Genomic DNA, 22,706 nt, shown 5'->3' with positions numbered 1-22,706 from the left:
CTGTAACAAACAATAATATTTAATTTCAAAAGTTCAAAAAACATACAGAAGTTAATCTCATTTGTTTGTCAGCCGCACAATCATATGCGTGAACTAACATTGATAATATCAAAATTTCAAGTGCAATGTTGTTTTTAACCCACCCGTTATAAACTTGTATTTTAAAAATGTTACAGAATCATAATTCTGGGAGTGACAGTAAATTAAAATCCATGAAATGAAATTGGACGGTGAATAGGTTTTTTTTTCTATATTTCATAATCCAACCATCATTTTATTGAGAAACCCACAAGTGGAGACAAGTAATTGGTCAATATCTGTTCCATATTTACCCAGTCAAACCAATGATGGCAGAACATTAATTGGGCATTATACAACTTTGAAAGCTCTTAAAGTTTATAGGCTACATTGCTGACGGAGAAAATATCCAAACTGATATTCAATTTGATTACGAATTATGTAACATCTTCCTACCATAGCAGAAGATATGTACACTCTTTGTATTCATCAGACACTGACTTCTCCAAGACGAAATATGTGCAATGCAAATTACATCATTGAAAATACAGTTTGTGGAGGAACAAAAGCATTTACAGCAAATTTACAAACCAGTAACAAAAGGTGCCAAACTTATGACTCCTTCTTCTATTGTTTTAGTATCATCTTTTAAGATAAATAAGACAGGACCTCTGTTATAATGGCAAGGAATTACATGTAGATGTTTAAATTCTTCGTATATTATAAAACCAAGGCATAATTTCAGAACAATTAGGATAATTTGCTCACTTCCAATCAGAAGGGAGCCTCAACCATTGGAATCACTGTGTAAAAATTTGGTACAAGATGTTAGCCTCAGAAATGCATATTATAATTTAAAATACGTGCCTCCCACAAGGGAGCTCCCATTGAGAACACAAGTTAAGAAAATGTACATCAATAACATGCAAGTAAATATTAACAGCTAACATTTTATTTTGCTTTTAATTAGTTAATAGGTGATAAACATATTAGGCATGAAAAACTCCATGGGACAAGAACTGTAAGCCATTCTGTCACTTCTCAATAGTTAAATATTATTTGCCAGTGATCTGAGTAATTAGGTTGGTACATTCAGAAAAGAATCATAATCTGCAGCTCCACAACATTTATGATGAATATGCATATCTGGGCAACTCTTGCAAGAGTTCTTGCTAAAAATCATGAATGCAGATATGTTAACACAACTTAAAACAATTCCATGAGACAAAACATTTTAGTGACCTTTCACATCAACTTTCATTTAACTAATTTCCCCATAGGAAAGTGAATGATAATCTATTTCACATCAGAAGTCATTGCTGGCTAAAAGTATTTCAAATGCAGAAGCTGTCTATTTTGCCAATATATGCTGCAACTGTACATCAGAGGGTAACTTTATGAATGTGCTCTCAGTTTACCTTGGCCTTCTATTCATTCTTGCAGACATTTTGTGATTATCTATTGATCAATGGGGGTGCAATCTTTAGAATGCCTGAACAAAGAATTTGATACGGAAGCGAGAACTTTACATGTTATGTTTGGCATTGAATATCCCAGGGATAGGGCAAAATATACTTGTACACACTTATCCCTTCTTTTCTGCAGTTACTGAATCATGGAAAAGGACATATTGCTTTATTGACAGAATGTCACCCCTTATATGATCCCTGATGAGACCTGAATTTGCGTTATTGTCTACCTAAGGAATTTTCATTCAAAGGAAACAAAACTTGAGTTTCCAGGCATTTAAGAGGAGAATAAAGTCACAAGATTTCAGAGTTTTGAACAAACAAAACAATGTGACTATATAAAGTCAGAACTGCAATAATCCACAATGTATATGTACAAACATATCTCCTAATCCAGAATTAGGAAGATAAATATGGGTAACACAAAATGTTGTGGCCAAACAGTCCACACACAATGTCAAAAAGCAATTAAAAATATATGTCAGGTCACCATGGGTCACCTGCTTGTATTAGCTTTTTCTTTACAAGGAATTACAGTTGTTCACTGTTGAAGCCTACTTTCTGGACTCTTTCAAAAGCATATCTCTAGGCAGTTCAATCTGTTCCCCAAAACAATGTTCCATTGGATTTTTGTAACTACACTTCAGCACCTACTCATGGAAACAATTGAGCCGTTTCACAGACAATTATTTTCACGTAAGCTAACACTACATTGGGGTTTTCTCAAGTTGTCAATATGCCCAAGTTGTACAAAGAAAACACTACTTCTTTTAGCCCCATCTTAGCAACCAGGTGGCTCCTAGAACTTCAAGTCAGCCCTAGGCTCCCAGAAGCAAATACTGGCGGTATGGAAACACCATCTTTGACTGCTCCAATCTGCCCAACATAGGGTCAATGATCTTTGTCTGCCCTCCCAGCTTCTGAGGCTCTCCACCTAACTTATTAACCCATCAGAGGACACTCCTTTTTTGGCCATCCCAGGTCTCATGCTTAGGGTTTTGAGCCAGTTCCAATCCCATGGCCTTAATTTGTGTGTTCCACGAGCCCAGAGTCCTGTCTGCAGCTACATAAAAAAAACAAAAAATGTAATGATGGACCAAACATGCGCACCTCATTCCACTCCCTCGATGGACCAAAACACCTGGGCATACTGGGAATTGTAGAACTAAGCTTCTGCCTAAAAAACAAACTCAGCTGGCATCTCTTAACAACATGTACAATTTCCCTAACTAGTTTTCCCAAACAAGTGAATACAGATCTTTAATCCATGTCTAAAAACATTGCTGCTTGTAAACAACAAAAAAGACAAAAATAGCTGGGATTCCATTAAGCCATTTATACTTCAAAATCATTTAATTTCTCTGCAATCTATACATAAACAAATTGCAATATACTGTGTCTGCTTGGAAATTCAAAAGCTTAATTTTAATACGATGACTGGCTCTATTACAAGGAAATTAGAGTATTGATTGTTGCATATTAGAATTAGATTTTGAAAGCATTTTCATTACAGCTGCAAATTATAAAAATGAGAAACTGAAAACTACTCATTTACCTGAACCCCGTTTGGATACAATCTTCAGGCTTTGAATTGTGGATGTATACAAGAGAATCATTAAATGAACAACAACTTTCATTTTCCAGCTTGAAAGGCAGCCTGAAAAGTAAAACATATTGCCTGTTAATAATATGCCAAAACGCACAATTTAAATCAGCTCTCTGATATGCCTAAAGACTAGCTTGCAAAATATTTCTGCTGTGAACTCATAAATCTTATAAATGCCCTCAATGAATCTTATCACAGTGAACCAATTAATACAGATTACTGTCTAGACTTCATTGCAATTATGTACCAGAGCTATCCAATTAGACCACTCTTTTGCTCTTTCCTCATAGCCCGGCAAATATTTCCTTTTCCAATATATATCCACTTGTCTTTTGAAAGTTACTGCTAAGTCTGGTATCATCATTCAGATTAGGCACTAAATTGAAAAAGAAAATCAAACAACTGCTTTGGATTTTCAGCTCCAAAGGGAAGTCAGTGATCCAAAAGCCAATGTAAATGTGTCTCAACAGAGTTACAGCTCACCATCTAGAGGCTTCACTACCCTCACATATTTAATTGGAGGGACCTATAGGTCCTTCTTGGTCTGGTGTGATAGAAGAAAATCACTTGCTGGTCTAATTAGAATTGGTTGCTGTTGATCAAGAAATTATTTACTATGTGCAAGCAGGTTAAATTGATATGATGGACATAGTTATTAAGATGAAGGAGAAGGACCTGAATATTAATGATTTCTGAAGATCCTAAACTGTTCCTTATGACATAATCATGCATGATTCTTTTGACATGCTTCAGTATTAACACTTTCAGATCCACACACAACAATTCCTTTGTCCAACTCGAGTTCACCAATGATGCACAACGGGTGGGAAACTATCAAAAGGTCAGGGATTGATATCATTCTCTTATTCCACAAGATTATACTGGAAAAAAGCAAAGGTTTACAGGTGATTGTACAAACTCATTTAGTTTCATCCATTAATGATTGCTTCAGAAGGTTTTAAGTGCTTCACGTTGCTAAACAAATTCTTTACATGAATTGAGTACCATTTACTCTCTTTATAAGGATTAAAGAGTATCTCGCTCACAGCAGCTGACATAATCATCAAGAAGGAAAAAATAATATATGCAAAGACCAAAACCTTTTCCTCCCCCTATAATGTTGATAATGGATAGAAATGGGAAAAGAACTGTTTTAAAAACCACGAATTGAACAATTGCTACACGTTTTAAAAGCAAGTAACCCTACGCTGTTGTTGACACCATTGTTTGTTTAAGCAGAAATGAATGCTTATTATTTTACAGATGAGCTGAAGCCAAGGGGGATGTATGAATGAAGCTTTGCCTGGTACCAAGTAGCTGATTGGTCACTAGTCTCCAGACCTGTCATTGAGATTTTGTTAACAAAGGCCTTCTGTCTATCAACAACTGTGTGGTTGGCTCCCAGATAGCTGAACAGAAAGGCAGGGGCAATGAATTTTTGGGAGAAACTATTGAACCTCTTGATGACAAGGAGCTATTTTGCTCTGCTGACTTAAAAAAAAGCATCTCAAGCTTAAAGACATCCAGTTTATTTCTCCACTGCAATAGATATTAGCTGAGACTTTTAATGGACAAGCTAAAAACCTTTAAGTGGGAACTAGTCATCCGATGTCTCCTGCATACAGGTGCTGTGGGTTGATTCCCAATTCCATTTCGGGGGGAATTCCAGGATTTTGATCCAGTGACAGTGAAGGAATTACAATATATTTTCAAGTAAGGGTGGTGAGTGGCTTGGAGAGGAACCTGCAGGTGGTGTTGTTCCCAAGTATCTGCTGCCCTTACCATTCTAGAAACAAGTGGTTGTGGGTTTGGAAGGAGCTATCTTTGGTGAATTTCTGCAGTGCATCTTGTAGATAGTACACACTGCTACAATTGAGCATCAGTAGTAGATGGAGTGGATGTTTGAAGATATAGTGCTAAACAAGCGGGCTGCTTTATCTTGGATGGTGCCAAGCTTCTTGAGTGTTGTTAGAGCTGCACCCATTCAGATGAAGGGAATATTCCATCACACTCCTGACTTGTGCCTTGTAGATAACGGATGGGCTTTGGGGAGTAAGGTGGTAAGTTACTCACTGCAGTATTCCTAGCCTTTGACCTGCTCTTGTCGCCGCTGTGTTTATGTGGTAAGTCTGGTTGAGTTTCTGGTCAATGATAACCCCCAAGATATTGGTAAATGGGGAAATCAGTGATGGTAAACACCATTGAATGCCAAGGGGTGGTGGTCATAGCCTACTATTTGATTGACATGAATGTTACTTGACACTTGTCAGCCCAAGCCTAGATATTGTCCAGATTTCATTGCATTTGAACATGGTCCGCTCCAGTAACTGAGGAGTTGCAAATGGTACTGAACACTGGGGATGTTTGCCAATGATTTCAGACGTCTGACCTTATGACAGAGGGAAGGTCATTGATGAAGCAGCTGAAGATCGTTAGGCCTACGACACTACTCTGAGGAACTCCTGCAGAGATGTCGTGGAGCTGAGATAACCAAACCCTAACAATGACACATCTTCCTATGTGGCAGGTATGACTCCAACCGATGGACAGTTTGTCCCAATTTCCCCTTGATTCCAGTTTTGCTAGGGTTCCTGATGCAACACTTGGTCCAATACAGCCTCGATGTCAAGGGCTGTCACTCTTGCATTGCCTTTGGTGGTCAGTTCTTTTGTCCATGTTTGAATTAAGGCTGTAATGAGATCAGGAGCTGAAGGCCCTGATGGAATCCAAACTGGGTATCACTGAGCAGGTTATTGCCGAGATGGTGCTGCTTGATAGCACTGTGGATGACACATTCCATCTCTTTACAGATGATCAAGAGTAGCCTGATGTGGAGCTAATTGGCTGGGTTGGAGTTGTCCTGCTTTTTGTGCACAGGACATACCTGGGTAATATTCACATTCCTGTTCCAAGGAAGGGTCACTGTACCTAAAACATTAACTCTAACTTTTTCTTCACAAATGCTGTCAGACCTGCTGAGCTTTTCCAGCAATCTCTGTTTTTATTCCTGATTTACAGCATCTGCAGTTCTTTTGGTTTTTAATTTTTCATGTTGTCGGGCAGGTGCCAGTATAGTAGCTGTCCTAGTAGAGCTTGGCAAGGGGAGCAGCAAGTTCTGGAGTACAAATCTTCAGTACCTTTGCCTGAATGTTGTCAGGGTCTGTAGCCTTTTCAGTAACCAGTGACTCCAACTATTTCTTGATATCACTTGGAGTGAATCGAATTGGCTGAAGACCGGTATCCGTAATGCTAGGGACCACTGGAGGAGGCTGAGGTGAATCATTCATTTGACACATCCAGCTAAAGATTGCTGTGAATGCTTTAGCCTTAACTTTTGCACTGATGTGTAGGGTCCCTCCATCACTGAGGATGGGTTTTGAACAAAAGAAAATTTCAGGTGACATTATATACTACACAGTACAGACAGTTATAAATGTCTGAGACTAAATAGGTACAAAATTATACTGCATGAATTAAACTTCAAATAATTCTATTAAGTTTATTGAAAGGACAAGAAACATGTATGCTCCAAGAGCCAAAAAGAAATGCATTTAATTCTGTAACTTGCAATAAGTCTTTTCATTGTCAGCAGTTCAGCTTACATTATTATTACTAACTCAGTGTTGATGTGCAATTCTCTCCAAATATAAATTAAATCTCTCTCCTACAAATATCCTTCCATTTAAGATTTCTAGTACCATGGACATCAACCCATTGATCTGGATGATCGCAGATTTCTTTTTTGGACTGTCGATCACCATCTCAGTCTTTCATACACGGTCTGCATTACTGGCTGAGCCACATGTGAATGTCAATTGTCATGCCAGTGCTTGATTTCCACTTCTGGAAACTGCTACTGTGCAGAGCCCGGAGATCCATGCAGGATGAACAGAAACCACAGGAAATGTTGTTGTGCCCCACACCCAATATCTCCGAACAGCTTAGGGTGACATGGCACCCAGGAACATTGGGAAAATGAATTTGCCGACAACTCCATCAGATAAAGAGCGCTTTCTGTATATGTCACCAAAGAATATCAATACATGAAATGGGGAATTAGGAATGACAGTGGACAGGATCTGTGCCCCTCCCAATTAAAAATTAAAATGGTGCAAAACTTCAAGGCTAGAGCAAATGAAAAAGAATTGAAGACAAAGAAAACATTACCAACCAGAAAATGTCTGTGCACACCAGAGGAAGTTAACAGAAAAATTCAACAGGCAATTTCAGGAATAAGATGTGATGGACCACATCATCACGTTTGTCTCAAATTCATTCATTTCACTAGATATTGGTGGGTTGGCTACCAAATTCCGCCAGGTATTTGGTTTACAAAGTAGCGAGGTTAGCATGGAGAGAATTACTGCATCATATGTTATGGAGGTGAAAGTTAAGTCCAAGAAGTGTAATTTTTGAGTACACAAACAGAAAAATACTTACTTCTATCAGCATTTGTTTATAAAATGAAAGTTTTTATTGACTTCACATGGTTCTGATGGACAGCATTCTCCCAAATGATGATGATACTCAAGTCTAAGTGTCTCACTTTCCTCACAGACAGTCATTTGATGGGCAGAGACCAGAAGTCTCAAACTGCAACTCAGACTTCAAGGAGCTAGCAATCACAAGTGTCAAAATGAGACTTGCTGAGTAGAGGACAAAGTGAAATTTTTATATATATTTGGTTTTAAGTTTATACAGCAGAAAGTAAACTGCTTATTCTATATTTTCTTAGGGTGGATCCTCCATTGCACTTAAACTCAAGTGATCTTGTGCTTGGTTGTTGATCACTTTTCAAAAACTTTCTCTCCCTCCTTCTTCTTGACTGCTTGTCTTCTACTTTCCTGTGTTAGGCTTTTTAAAAATAAACACACTCTTTCACACTATATACTCCTGTCTCCACATTCTTCTTGCTTCTTTTTGTGTTTCATACTCTACAGTTGTTGCAAGCAACCAACACAGCAGGTGAATAACTGGGAACCAATTCACCTTGACACACCCAGCATCTTAATGATTTGACTTATCCTGTCTGGAACTGCAAAAAACTTGAGAACTCAGGGACTGATCATAACACCACTTGTAACTGCGTATCTAGGCCCGGCAAAAACAAAAGGCCATTCATCAGGTAGTGGAACATTTACGAATATTAAAGCACCTGGGTGTTAGATTCAGTTAGAGGGAGCAGAGAAGTTAAGGGAATGGAGAAATCTCACCCATGTGAGAGACAATGGTGCACCAAATTGTATGGACTTTGAACTGCCTGCAGAAACCCAAACCTATTAGGTTGCATGTCACATTTTGTCCAGAGTTTGGCATGAAAACCTCATCCACCATCAAAAGCTATAAAAAGCATGAAGATTTGGGGAATAATGTGAAATGGCAATAACACAAATCATTAAGCTGTTAGAGTTTGAACTAACAGCCGACTAAACTATTTTGACAATTGCCTAACATTGCAATTATTGATTGACAATGTATATGAATAAACATATATTAGTATTGATCTTTCTCTGCACTTTCTCTATAGCTGTAACACTATATTCTGCATTCTGTTCTGTTACCCTGATGTACTTATGTAAGGTATGATTTGTCTAGTTACCACACAAAACAATACTTCTCATTGTATCTCAGTACATGTGACAATAATAAATCAAATCTCAGAACGCAAGCCAAGCATCGGTGGTCGTGCCCCTGCCTCAGATTCAGAAGATATTGGATTCAAGAACCACTCCAGAGATTTTGTGCACAATGGGTGCAATTTTCCAGCAGATATCAGGTATAATGTTGTCAAAATCACTTATATATCCATCTTGGTAATGCATCTGTCTGCACAACTTTGCACAAGGTGGTTTCCTAATTGGCTACCAAGTTAAGGACAGGGGATATAGGACATATTGAATATTGAAACAGGGACCCTGTATTTATGGTCAGGCAGTAGCCTGGTAGACAGAGGGCACCTCAAAACAGAGGCACTCTCAAAAGCATCTGCAGTTCTTTTGGTTTTTAATTTTTCACGTTGTCAGGCAGGTTCCCATGTAGTAGCTGTAATGGAAGAGCTTGGCAAGGGGAGCAGCAAATTCTGGCGTATTACTCTTCAGTAGGCTACTTGAAGTTCAATAACAAAATAAACCAACAGCTATTAGGACTGAAACCTCTCCACAGGAATGGTATGACCTCCAGCTGGGAAGCTGCCTCCAAGTCCATACTGGGACCTGGACTCAGCAGAGCTCCTCCAGTGCTGGATGGAAAAAATGGAACATCCCATCTGTGCAAGAAAATGGGGTCTTAATTAAAATAAAAAGAAAAGTTTCAGAGACTTTAGAATTCTGAAATTTAAAAGAAAAATGTTAGAAATGCAGAAACAAATCAAATGATGGGCCATCAATTTGAAAAACTCCATGCCAGTTGTCAGACGCTGTTGATATGTTGGACATTTGCAGTGATTTCAGTGTTAGTTGCCTTCACTAGCAGTCCCTCCTACCTCCTCCATAAGCCAAGTTGCTCATTCTCATGTCAATCTGTCTGGGAAACTCACTTAGAGGTGGGACAGAGCAGCAAGATCTCACAATGTGGTTTCTGCTTTGCCATGGTCTCCTCAACTCCAAAAGTGGTCTTTGAGTAGTAGGGAGGTTCTCATTAATCGGTATCAACACATTCTAATGTAGCAAGACTGTACTGAGGAAGCTCTGTCCTGTTAAAAGTGCTTTCTATTGGAGAGACTACACTGGAGTCCCATATGCTCTCTGATTGATATTTTTAAAAAGCTACATACCATTATCTAAAGACGACTTGCGTAATTCTCCAAAGTGTTCTGCACAATGCTTAACCCACAAACAATATTTCTAAAAACAAAATGTCTGATTTTCAAATTTCTGTAAGTAGCATCTTACTGTAGGCCAATGTCTCCCACATCAATGACTACGTATCAAAAGTACTGCATTGGCTTGATTATGCTTTGGACATCTTTACCATGAAAGATGCTTTATAAATGCATACTCTTCTGTATGTCTGTACAATATTCCCACAGCATTATTTTGAATGGACCTTTTTCAGGATCGCAATGTGAAATGGTAGTGTGCCACAGGGATCAGTGCTGGGACCTCAATTATTTACAGTTTATATCCATAACTTGGATGAAGGGACAGAAGGGATGGTTGCCATATTTGCCAATGACTCCAAGAAATGTGTAGGAAATTAAGAAAACATAAAGAAGCTATCTATAAAAGTGAATAAATTAGTTGAGTTGGCAAAGATCTGGCAAATGAAGTACAAGTCTGGAAGAATATGAAAGTCCATTTTCACATGAATAAAAAGCACATTGCTTTTTTGAGAAACTGCATTTATACCTTCTCACTGTTTCCTGTTAGCCAGCCAATCTTCTGTCCATACCAATATGCTACCCACAACACCACGAGGGATTTTTTTTTTTTCAAAAAACTTTGTGACCCCTTGTCAAATTCTTTAAGTACATTGAAGTACAGTACATTCACTGGTTCCTCTTTATCCATTGTCTGTGTAATATCCTCAGAAAAATCTCAATAGATACAGAAATCATTTTTGACCATTCACTAAACCACATTGACTCTGCCCGATTATGTTCAACATATCCAAGTTAACTGTTTGCAGAGATATTGCAGAGCTCAAAATGCAGACAGATCTGAATATTCTCACATGAGCAGCCAAAGGTTTGTACGCAGCTGCAACAAGTAATTAGGATAGCTGACAGAGATCACTTGAGGCCAAATGCCATGTGAATGCCTTTATTAGGTACTTGCCTCCACTCAAGTTCCATACCTATGGCCACCTTTTCAATGTGACAAGTGATTGTTCACAAATATGCATCTCTCTGGAGGTAAAATGTCATTGTGCGCGCAACAAAGGAACACAATGTAGTGTGGGTGCAGTATTCAAGTATGATGATAGCCAATGTTCAGACAATCTAAACTAAGCCAAATTGCTCAAATATTCCACACTGTCTACACGGACCAAAAGTAACAAAATTTACTCCACCCATCAGTGTCAGTGTGCTTGTAGCCATTTTACCCCTCATTGCGCAGTTGAAACTTGGTCAAAGATGCCAACTATCCAGGTTGGGCAACTTTGATGGAGTTCCAGCATTCACAGCACAATGCATTTTCTCCCTCTGGGCATTACCCATTAGACTCATCACACTTGACCTGCAGGATTGACCATGGTCCAATCCCCAGATTGCAATGTGTAAAAGGAAATCCAGAGATGCTGTGAGAATCCAGGTTATGTGCTGAGAAAGTAAGCTAAAAGCAATAAAATGCACCCCGTGGTTGTGTGCACCTGCACTCGGAGACCTGGCAGCAGCACTGAAATCGACAGCGTTTAGAACTCAAAGTGCAGTGGAGTGCTGAACTGCATTTTGAGTTAGTCGGAGATTGGCCAAGATAACATTGTGAAGCTGGTGACGTCAGTGGCCTAAAGACAGAGACAGAGAAAGACACTGCCCCTGGAGTATACATTGAGATCTTAGTGAATGGATCTGAAGAAGCAAGCAGCATCTGTTAGGTAACACTGACTTTCAAGTCAGGTACTGACACCACATATTTTCTCACCAGTCCATGGGACAATCACAAACTGAATACAACATGAAATGAGATTAGCTAGTAAGATGCAAATGCATGGAAATGAGGTAATCACCAATTACTGGCAAGATTCAGAACTCACTCTTGAAACTGTAAGGTGAAATTACTTTCCCTCAAAGTCTAAAAGCACTTTTTTTTTCATCCTTGCCATATTTTTTCTAATTTCTTGCCATTATCTATACTGCTCAGGGGCTGGAAAAATTCTACCCATAGATTCTAAAAACCACTTAAAATTTACAGGATAAACATTATTCAGGTTACTCCATTAGGTTCCACAGTCTAGTTTTAGAAATCCAAACAATGTTGTTACAATAATAATAGTAAAAAGCAAGCTAACCTCCAAAATGCTGCTTTTTTTTTTGACAGAATGCTATTTGATCAAATGCAAACTGGCAGAGCTACTTCACAGTGGCATAACACAACCATTCAAACATTGTTCAATCATATTGCATGCATAAAGCTGCAGAAATCAGTTATTTAACAAAGCTTAGTGTCAGCAAGTCACACACCATCCTAAATATTATTAAAAACCTCATGCTGATTAAATAGAGGACATCCCACAGGGCAGAAGTCAAACAGACAAATGAGATGTGATTCATGCTAGTATATAAATTATAATTCTATTCACATCAAGTTCAAAGACAAAAAAGCTTTGGAGCATTAAAACAATATTCTTGAGGACAAACCAATTGCACAAAAACTATTACCTTAATTTAATAATCAATTAAATTTCCTCATGAGCTAGATAGCCATTTTGCTTTCTAAGTGAACAGTGGATAAGATGCTAAAGAGGTCACCTTGTAGCTGCAAAATGTTAATCAATGACAATACCAACTGATATAAACTCATTTAAAAGATTGAAGTATGCTCAAGTAAACCATTTGAGCTTAAATTGCACTTTCCCCTCAGCATATATCAAATATCTAGGGAAAGAAATCTCAGACTATCAATGGATGCTAATTTGAAAATCCTCACTTTGTCAGAACTGTCGTCAATTCTCATGGTGGCACACAAAAACACTTAATACTTTTAAACAGTTTTCTTTTCATCACAACCAAGAGAAGTGGTGTAAATCAGCTTTCCTCTTTACAATTCCCTGGTTGGTCACAACAAAAAGATTGGAATTCTTTTTAACATATAGCTATACTTTTCCCTAATATTGTAGTTAACTGCTTTCAGCAGACACTATTACGAGATTTTCTTCAGTGCAAAAAGAACAGAATTTTATTACGAATTACGGAAAAAAACAAATGATATGACATCAAACATATGAAATCATGGGCCCTAACACACAATACTGTGTCCCGGGCAAAGCAAGGCAAAACAGCACATAGTTTAGAGTCCTTAGTTGTGCTTGAGGTATAAGGTTTTAACCTGAGACCAAGGTTGATTATTTGATGTGTTGGCTCAACAGCTGTAGTAAATTTTATATCACACTTATATTCTTGCAGTCCTAATGTTTCCTTTTGGAATCAGTTTTGTCACTAGGTACCTTTTCTTCTTCAGTGACAGAGTGGAATCAGTCTGACAAAGGGACACTAGACCCAAAACATTGACTCTGTTTTCTTTCCACAGATGCTGCGAGGCTTGCTGAATTTCTCCAGCACTTCTGTTTGTGTTTCAGATTTCCATCATCCAGAGTTCTTGGTTTCCTCACTCTCACGGAGAAAAGCAGTTTCTTGGAATACAAAAAACATGCTTGCATTTCATGTCTGCAGAAGTTATATTTTTAGGTTATTTTTTAAAATGCAGGGAAGGTTCCATCTCCAACATAGGAACATACTAAAGAAAGGTTTTAATCAAAATAGGAAAGGAGGACCTTTTCAGAAGCCCCTGGTGGCATTCTGCTGGTTCCATTTCAATTGACGGGAAGTATGAATTTCAGCTCGTTCTGTCTCTTTAAGCCATGTTGGTTCCACGAAATCTAGATAACCTCTGCAGTCAGTTGATTCCTGGGTCATTTTAAGAGACTGTCTTTGCCCCCTTCTGAAAGCACTTGTGATGAAAGTGACAATTATTAAATCAGATGATGGAATTCAATAGTCCATTCATTTGCAAAAAATCATTACATCTCCCAGCACAGACTGATCCATATTTCCTGCTAGGAGAACACTCAAGTTACCAAAGTCCTTCTGTACCTAAATTTGACACCTGTAGTTTCTCCACAGAAACAAGCTTATAAGAAGACACTACAGAAATTCATAAAACTTCATTCTACAATAGACTTTCAATTTAAAAAAAGATACTAAAGTCCTGTTATATGCAATGCTGTGAAGTGTAAGTACCAATTACTAAAAGCAATAGTTATGAATTATACAAGGTCTATAAACAGCTATGTGGCCAATTATACCAAGAATTTTATAGCAAAAAGCTAGATTTTGATCAACTGTAAATTAATATATCATTCATAAAGAACATGCTCATCATTTTGCCACACTTTGCACATAGTCCACAAAGTTGCTGCTTCTGCACTGTTTATTTAGATGTATAAATATTCCTTAGCATTTTGTTGCACTGTAATGCCAAGAATTAATAAAAACAAATGTACATCTTCCAATTAAGTTCTGAAATTTTATGTAGATAAGAATCAGCAATGTGATCAGCATTCGTCCTCCACGAAAAAGCCCAAAGCACTGAGTTATCACTAAAAAATAGTACTATATGGATCAAACTTGGTGATGACTTGGCATCAACTTCAGCCTGGGACTTTGATCTGAAAGAAAAGCGCGCTAACACTGTCCACCCTACACAGTTCTTCTCACTATCATCTGGGACTTCTATCAAAATGAGGAAAGCTGTCCCACACACCAGTCAAGCAATATCTTGATGTAGGTATAATAGTCAGCATGAAGTACAGCCAAAATACTAGAATTCTTATTATTTCTGAGTTATGTCCTGTTCTATAAAGGTGTTGACAGTGGGATGCATTCAGCAGGGAATAGCACTGGGATATCTCAACATTGAATCCAGACCCCACCAAATCTTATAATATCAAGTCAAATATTGGCAAGAATACTCCTGCTCAGTACTGTCTACAGAATTCCCTCAGTTGATGAATCAGTTCTTCTCTGTATCAGACAGACTTCAGTGTTGTTACGCTACTGGAACAGTTTGACTAAGGGTGTGGCTAGCCCTGAAGTCTTCAGCACCATGGCTGAAATGTTGTCAGTTTTTGTGGTATTCAGTTCCTTCAGCCATTTCTTGATCTCACATGGAGTGAACTGAATTAGCCGCAAGGTGACCATCCATGCTGCTGGGAACCTCAGGAGAGAACCAGAGGGATCTACTTTACCCCGTTGGCTGAAGGCAACTGCAAATGCTCCAGTCTCATCTTTTTGCACTGATATAATGGGATCTCCCACTATTGAAGATGGGACTATATCCTCTGGGCAAGAGATTATCAGCCTTATTCCAAATTGCACACTTGGGACTCAGGTCATTTTAAATCCATGAGGATGAAGAGGATATGGAATAGCATGAAGATGATTGAGGATTTTAGCATTTATTAGTTGTGAAGTCAAGGTTAAGTGAAATAATTGTGAAATTTGATCTCCACAAGTAGCCCAACATTCAAGACTGGATCAAGGAAGAGTTTTATTTAGCAATAAGATAAAATGCGCAAAGCTACAAGGTCACTTTCTTTTAATTATGGCAAAAGGGAGACAAACCACGAGTCAATTTGAGACAGCTTGGTTGATCAGCAAAAAGATCAGTCAATCTTAGTAGGCCCTAAAAAGATCATAAAAACTGAAAGAACTGCGAATGCTGTAAAACAGGAACAAAAACAGAAGTTGCTGGAAAAGCTCAGCAGGTCTGGCAGGACCTGTGAAGAAAAAAATCAAAGTTAACGTTTTGGGTCTGGTGACCCTTCCTCAGAACTGATGGTGGCTGGGAAACATCAGTTTATATGCAGAAAATAGGGAGGGTGGGTGGGGTAGGGAGTAAACAATAGGATAGAGCCTAAAGAAAGAAAAGAACAGTTGGACAGACAAAGGATTTGATAACGATCTGGCTGGGAGGGCGAGTAGTTGCTAATGGAGATTATTAGTGACTAACAACAGGTGGTGTGTAACAACAGGCTATGTTGAGTAGGGAGCTGGGACATGGGAGAGTTTAGGCTCTAAAATTATTGAACTCAATATTGAGTCCGGAGGGCTGCAGGGTCCCTAACTGGAGAATGAGGTGTTGTTCTTCCAGCTTGTGTTGAGCTTCACTGGAACACTGTAGCAAGCCGGAGACAGAGATGTTGGCCAGGGAACAGGGTGGTGCGTTAAAGTGGCAGGCAACAGGTAGTTCATGGTCTTTTAAAAGAGCAGAATGTAGATGATCTGCGAAGCAGTCACCCGGTCTACGCTTCGTTTCCCCAATGTAGAGGAGACCACATTGTGAGCAGCAAATGCAGTAGACTAGATTCTGGGAAGTGCAGGTGAAGTGCTGCTTCACCTGGAAGGTATGTTTGGGCCCTTGGATAGTGGGGAGGGAGAAGGTAAATGGGCAGGTGTTGCATTTTCACCGGTTGCAGGGGAAGGTGCCATAGGGTGTGGGGGTGAAGGAAGAGTGGACCAGGGTGTCCCAGAGGGAACGGTCCCTGCGGAAAGCGGACAAGGGAGGGGAGGGGACTATGTGTCTGGTGGTGGCATCTTGCTGGAGGTGGTGGAAATGGCATCTGATTATCTTCTGGATGGGGATGCTGGTGGGATGGCAGATAAGGACAAGGGGAACCCTATAGCTGTTGCAGGAGTGAAGAGATGGGGCTCAGGGCGGAAGTGCGGGAGATGGGTCGGACCCAGTTGAGGGTCCTGTCGACAATGGAGCTAGGGAATCCTCGATTGAGAAAGAAGGTGGACTTTTCGGAGGCTCCCTTGTCGAAGTTGGCCTCATCTGAACATTTGTGTCGGAGAGTGAGGAACTGAGAGAATGGGATGGAGTCATAAAAGATCATTAAGTTTTGATAATGCTGCCAAGAGTTCACTCTCCTCCTCTTTCTCATAGCTTGGTGATTAGTCACATGCTTGAAAAGCAAACAAATTATTTTTGAAAATTACTTGGTGAATAATGCTTCCATTTTCTTTTTGGATAATATATTCCTAATCATCATAACCGTAACCTGCTGTGGAAAAATATCCTACCCTTCAGCTCTTTTACTAATTAGTGCTGTTTCAAAGTAATAACTGTCAAATATATTTCACAATTCTCTGGCCTTTTTGATTACTCTGCTGCAGAACTTTGATTTAATAAAGAACTTATTGAAGACTCTGTGCCTCAAAATAAATTACTTCAGAGGTGAGTAGATTCAATTTCATAAATGGAAAAACAGTTACAAGGAAAAACTAAGTCTGGTCTCTGCCAGCTCCTATTTGGTTCACTTCATCCATACCACAAGTACCTCAATTGTCACCGAAGGAGTGGTAAAAAAAAAGAACTTCTATCTGATTAGCCTCAAGATAGATACAGACATTAATTAATTCACTGACCTCCTTCAAATGAAGAGAACAAAATACACTTTGAATGCTGAATATTTGTAGTATTAGTACCATATTGCTGCACATTTCCAAAACTGCATTTAGCGCTTCTGAAGTTGGGCTCCACACTGACAAGTTTATCCTCACCAATCAGGCAAATATACTTAGTATTCTGATCAAGCAACACGATAATGTCTCTAACAATGAAGTATTGTGCAGCTAAAAACTCAAGGGGATCAACTTAACTTTGTCCAATCTTGTAAGCTAGGCAAAAATCAAATCTCTCATCCGTTAACATATTTCCTGATTGACGTCAACGGAGCTTAATGAGATACATATAATGGGCACCAGGCTAGAAGGCTCAGGTTCAAGTACCACCTGTTCCAGAGGTGCGTGTGATAACATTGGAAATCATTAATTAAAAATTGCCTAAAATAGGCATCAATCCCATGCTTTGCCTCAACCAAACTCAAAACGACCCCAAAGTTTCTGCTTAAAATGACACAAAATGTAGTAATTTTCTGTGTTGATAGTGAGGAATTCCAACAGTCAAGCACACACATCAAGAAGTTATGGGGTGCATTATTACCAATTTTCCATTACAAAAAGCAGATGCCCGTATGAATAGTCATTATAGGAATCAAACCTCTGTTGCTTACAAGTTTTAGGTGCATCTGACACTAATCTCCTGCATGCCCAATTTTACTTAAGAGCAAAATTTAGAATCATAGTTTAATTGAAGGAAATAAGGATTACTTTGGATGATGTTCAGCATTGAAATGAGGAACGTATTTAGTTGCCATCAAGTACTGGGCCATCAATTGATTTTATGGTGTTCATCAAGTCAAACTAATACACCTATTCAGATATCAATTGATTTATTATAACACTATAAAACTTTAATTCAACCATTAGGTTGAAAGTCTTTTATTCCATCAATTTGAGCAAACAGAAAAATGGAAAGAAAGTAAGTTGTAAAAACACACATTTATACAGTAACTTTAATACAATGAAACATCCCAAGGTGATTTACTGGGGTATTATGAAACAAATCTGACACCAAATCACACAAGGATATATTACGACAGATGGTCAAAATCTTGGTCAAAGGGGAAGGTGTTAAAGGAGTATCTTAAAGCAGGAAAGAGCAGTAGAGAGATTATAAGTTTCATGGAGGGAATTCCAAACCTTAAGAGTGGAGGCAGATGAAGAGGTGGGCACTGATGGTGCGGCAAGTTAATAACTGGGGATGCTTAAGAGATCAGAAGTGAAGGGGAGGTTTCTGGAGGAATAAGAAGAGGAGAATTTCAAAACTTATACATTGTTAAACCAGAAACTGATTAGGCCAGTGAGAACAGGGCTGATGGCTGAATGGAACTTGGTACAATTAAAATGAGCAGAACTTCGGATTAAATTAATCTTTTGGAATGGAGAATACGGGAAGCTGGCCTGGAGTGCACACTAAAATAGTCAGGCTTAAAAGTACCAAAAGCATGAATGAACGTTTCACCAACATGTGAGCGGAGGCTAATTAGGAATTGGGCAAGGAGATCAAAATCATCATTCCACGATGATCATTTGTGTACGGAAACCCATAACAAGGTAAAATACAGCACCAATTGTAGACAATCTGGTTCAACCTCAGACAATTGCGAGAGCACGATACAGTTGATAACTTGTGAACAACCTTTGTCTGGGAACAGAAACCAAATGGTCGATTGGGCTTCCCAATGTTCAACTGGAACCAACTTTTGCACATCCATTTTCCAATGTTGGACAATTGGCTTGACAATTTAAAGATAGTGAGGTAGACGGAGTGTCATAAGATTACTTGCTTAAACCAACAAGGGGCAATATCGCAAAAGGGAATTAGTAAAAATAAAATGGCTAAACAGATCCTTAAGGAATAGCAGAAGGTAATTGAGCGGGAATGGGAAGAGAAGTCACTGCAACCGAACCTGGATATGGTTAATGGACAAGGGTGGAACCAGGGGAGTGCAGTCCAGTCAGCTGGACAAAAGTGGCAGGAGAGCTTAGAAAAGCGAGGTGTGGTAAACCATTTAAAGACTGGAGACAAGCTGAAAATCACAAACAGGAACGGCTAATTCCAGGCATGGTGTACAGGATGTCATTTGTGACTACAGTGAAAGCTGTTTCATTCCTGAAATAGGGGCAGAAACCTATTCTGAAATGATTCAAAAATGGATTTTCAGAGAAGATAGGCACAGACTATTTTCCCACAACTTAAGGACACTTTTGGAACAGAAATGGTGCCAAGGATTTTGCTTTTAGAAACAGGGATGATGGAAAGACTGGGTTTTGGGTCAGTATCTGATCATAAGGAATGGACAGATAGTTAAAATACATGATAACCAAGGAGGGATGGAGTGGGAATTTATTGGGAATAGGATCTCGGGACTGAATGCTGGGTCACAGAGAGAAGGTGAGTTTGGAGATTCCGGAGGGGAGAAGCTAGAAAATGACATAACTTAGGTCGAGGGCATGGGCAGATTATGAGAATAGCAGGGAAGTGGCAAAGGCTGCTGATCATCTAGTTTCAGTTCTAGTGACAGAATAATCCACAAGTTCCTCACAATTGTCACCAGAGGTGAGGCGCAAGGGGTTTAAGAAAATAGCTTGTAATGAGAAAAAGCAGTAGAGAGTGTTCTGCTTGAATTCCAGGTGATTCTGGAACAGTGAGCTCTTTTGACAGATAATAAGACTTCCCATAGTCCAGTCAGATCTGGGTCAGTTAACTCAGTTGACTAGATGCAGAGTGATACCAATAGCACAGGTTTGACTGCCACACCAGCTGAGATTACCAGGAACGTTCGCCCTTCTCAACCTCTTCCCTCGCCTGAGGCATGGAGACGCTCAGGTTGAATGTTCCACCTGTCATCTCTCTAATGGTCCTATGATCCTCAGGGACTATAGCAAATTTACACTACCTTACAGACTTGGCAGTGAATGCTGAAATCAATTATTCACCATATCCACCCAATTCTGCACCCCTTGGACATAGGGAAGCAGAGGCATGGATTGTACCAGGCAGTTGTTGAGGTACAAGAACATAACAGTTTCAATGAGAATTATGGCAAAGATTGAAGTGACAATATGGCTTAGCAGATCACTAACTGCAATTGTTTCTTAAAACCTGAATGTTTTGTCATCTGCCCTTAAAGTGTGGCTCAGATTCAAAATTTGTTTGATGAATACTCCAGTGAAGTGCCTAGGAATATTCTACAACACTAGGATCTTTTAAAAGAAGTTATATAAATGCAAATTATCATTGTTCAATTCTTAAATAATCTGCGATGGTGAGGTACAAGAATTATGGAACAGGGAGAAGAGTAATGATCGAATCAGAGATAGTAGGAACTGCAGATGCTGGAGAATCCGAGACAACAAGGTGCAGGGCTGGATGAACACAGCAGGCCAAGCAGCATCATAGGAGCAGAGAGGCTGACGTACCATGGACGTCCAGTCCCTCTACACCTGTATTCCCCATGCAGATGGCCTTAAGGCCCTCCGCTTCTTCCTGTCCCGCAGGCCCGACCAGTCCCCCTCCACTGACACCCTCATCCGCTTAGCCGAACTCATCCTCACACTCAACAACTTCTCTTTCAATTCCTCCCACTTCCTACAGACAAAGGGGGTAGCCATGGGTACCCGCATGGGCCCAAGCTACGCCTGCCTCTTTGTAGGTTACGTGGAACAATCCCTCTTCCGTACCTACACCGGCCCTAAACCCCACCTCTTCCTCCGTTACATTGATGACTGTATCGGCGCCGCCTCGTGCTCCCACGAGGAGCTCGAACAGTTCATACACTTCACTAACACCTTCCACCCCAACCTTAAGTTTACCTGGACCATCTCTAACACCTCTCTCCCCTTCCTGGACCTCTCTGTCTCCATATCGGGCAACCACCTAGAAACCGATATTCATTTCAAGCCCACCGACTCCCACAGCTACCTAGAATACTCCTCCTCCCACCCACCTTCCTGCAAAAATGCTATCCCCTATTCCCAATTCCTTCGCCTCCGCCGCATCTGCTCCCAGGATGAGGCATTCCACTCCCGTACATCTCAGTTGTCCTCGTTTTTCAAGGACCGTAACTTCCCCTCCTCGGTGGTCAAGAACGCCCTCAACCGTGTCTCCCACATCTCCCGCACCTCATCCCTCACACCCCGTCCACGCAATAAAAACCAAAAAAGAATCCCCCTCGTCCTCACGTACCACCCCACCAACCTCCGGATCCAACGCATCATCCTCCGACACTTCCGCCATCTGCAATCCGACCCCACCACCAAAGACATCTTTCCCTCCCCACCTTTATCTGCTTTCCGGAGGGACAACTCTCTCCGTGACTCCCTCGTCCGCTCCACACTCCCCTCCAGCTCCACCACACCCGGCACTTTTCCCTGCAACCGCAGGAAGTGCTACACCTGCCCCCATACCTCCTCCCTCACCCCCATCCCAGGCCCCAAGAAGACTTTCCACATCAAGCAGATGTTCACCTGCACATCTGCCAATGTGGTATACTGCATCCGCTGTACCCGGTGTGGCTTCCTCTACATCGGGGAAACCAAGCGGAGGCTCGGGGACCGCTTTGCAGAACACCTACGCTCGGTTCGCAATAAACAACTGCACCTCCCAGTCGCGAACCATTTCAACTCCCCCTCCCATTCCTCAGACGACATGTCCATCCTGGGCCTCCTGCAGTGCCACAACGATGCCACCCGAAGGTTGCAGGAACAGCAACTCATATTCCGCTTGGGAACCCTGCAGCCCAATGGTATCAATGTGGATTTCACAAGTTTCAAAATCTCCCCTCCCCCCACCGCATCCCAAAACCAGTCCAGCTCGTCCCTGCCTCCCTAACCTGTTCTTCCTCCCACCTATCCCCTCCTCCCACCTCAAGCCGCACCTCCATCTCCTACCGACCAACCTCATCCCGCCCCCTTGACCTGTCCGTCCTCCCTGGACTGACCTATCCCCTTCCTAACTCCCTACCTACACTCACCTTTCCTGGCCCCATCCCCGCCTCTTCGACCTGTTTGTTTCTTCTCCACCTATCCTCTCCTCTATCCCTCTTCTATCCGCCTCCCACTCTCTCCCTATTTATTTCAAAACCCCCTTCCCCTCCCCCTTTTCTGATGAAGGGTCTAGGCCCGAAACGTCAGCCTCTCTGCTCCTATGATGCTGCTTGGCCTGCTGTGTTCATCTAGCCCTGCACCTTGTTGTCTCAGAAGAGTAATGATATTACTTTTTCTTCTACAACTGTCTTAAATTATTTCCTCAGAAATAAAAAAAAAGTTAAATCTATTGCTGTCAACAGGGGTTTTAAAAAAACAGGAAAGCCGAACTGCCCCTCTCCATCCAGTGAGAGTAGTTCACATATACAGAAGTGTCACAATGGATAGACTTAAAATGTCTGTGTAATTTAGGAAAAACTTAAATTATTGACTTGTATTTTTTTCCCAGCCAACATAAAAACATTTCAGCAACTATTTATACATTCATTGTTCATGTGGCAGC

The 22,706-nt window shown here is 40.3% G+C and overlaps 1 protein-coding gene across 1 annotated transcript in view; it reads right to left on the bottom strand.

Moving 5' to 3' along the window:
• il1rapl1b (interleukin 1 receptor accessory protein-like 1b) overlaps positions 1 to 22,706 on the bottom strand; it is a 1,317,350-nt gene that overhangs the window by 1,227,420 nt on the left and 67,224 nt on the right. The window contains exon 2 of the mRNA XM_048603178.1: positions 3,043 to 3,144. Within this exon, the coding sequence (XP_048459135.1) occupies positions 3,043 to 3,124 (82 nt within the window). The 5' untranslated portion in view covers positions 3,125 to 3,144. The remainder of the gene's footprint in view (positions 1 to 3,042; positions 3,145 to 22,706) is intronic.

This window comes from Rhincodon typus, chromosome 11 (genome assembly GCF_021869965.1).
Source record: "Rhincodon typus isolate 14 chromosome 11, sRhiTyp1.1, whole genome shotgun sequence".
Taxonomy (NCBI): domain Eukaryota; kingdom Metazoa; phylum Chordata; class Chondrichthyes; order Orectolobiformes; family Rhincodontidae; genus Rhincodon; species Rhincodon typus.
This window is presented reverse-complemented; position numbering and strand designations above follow the sequence as displayed.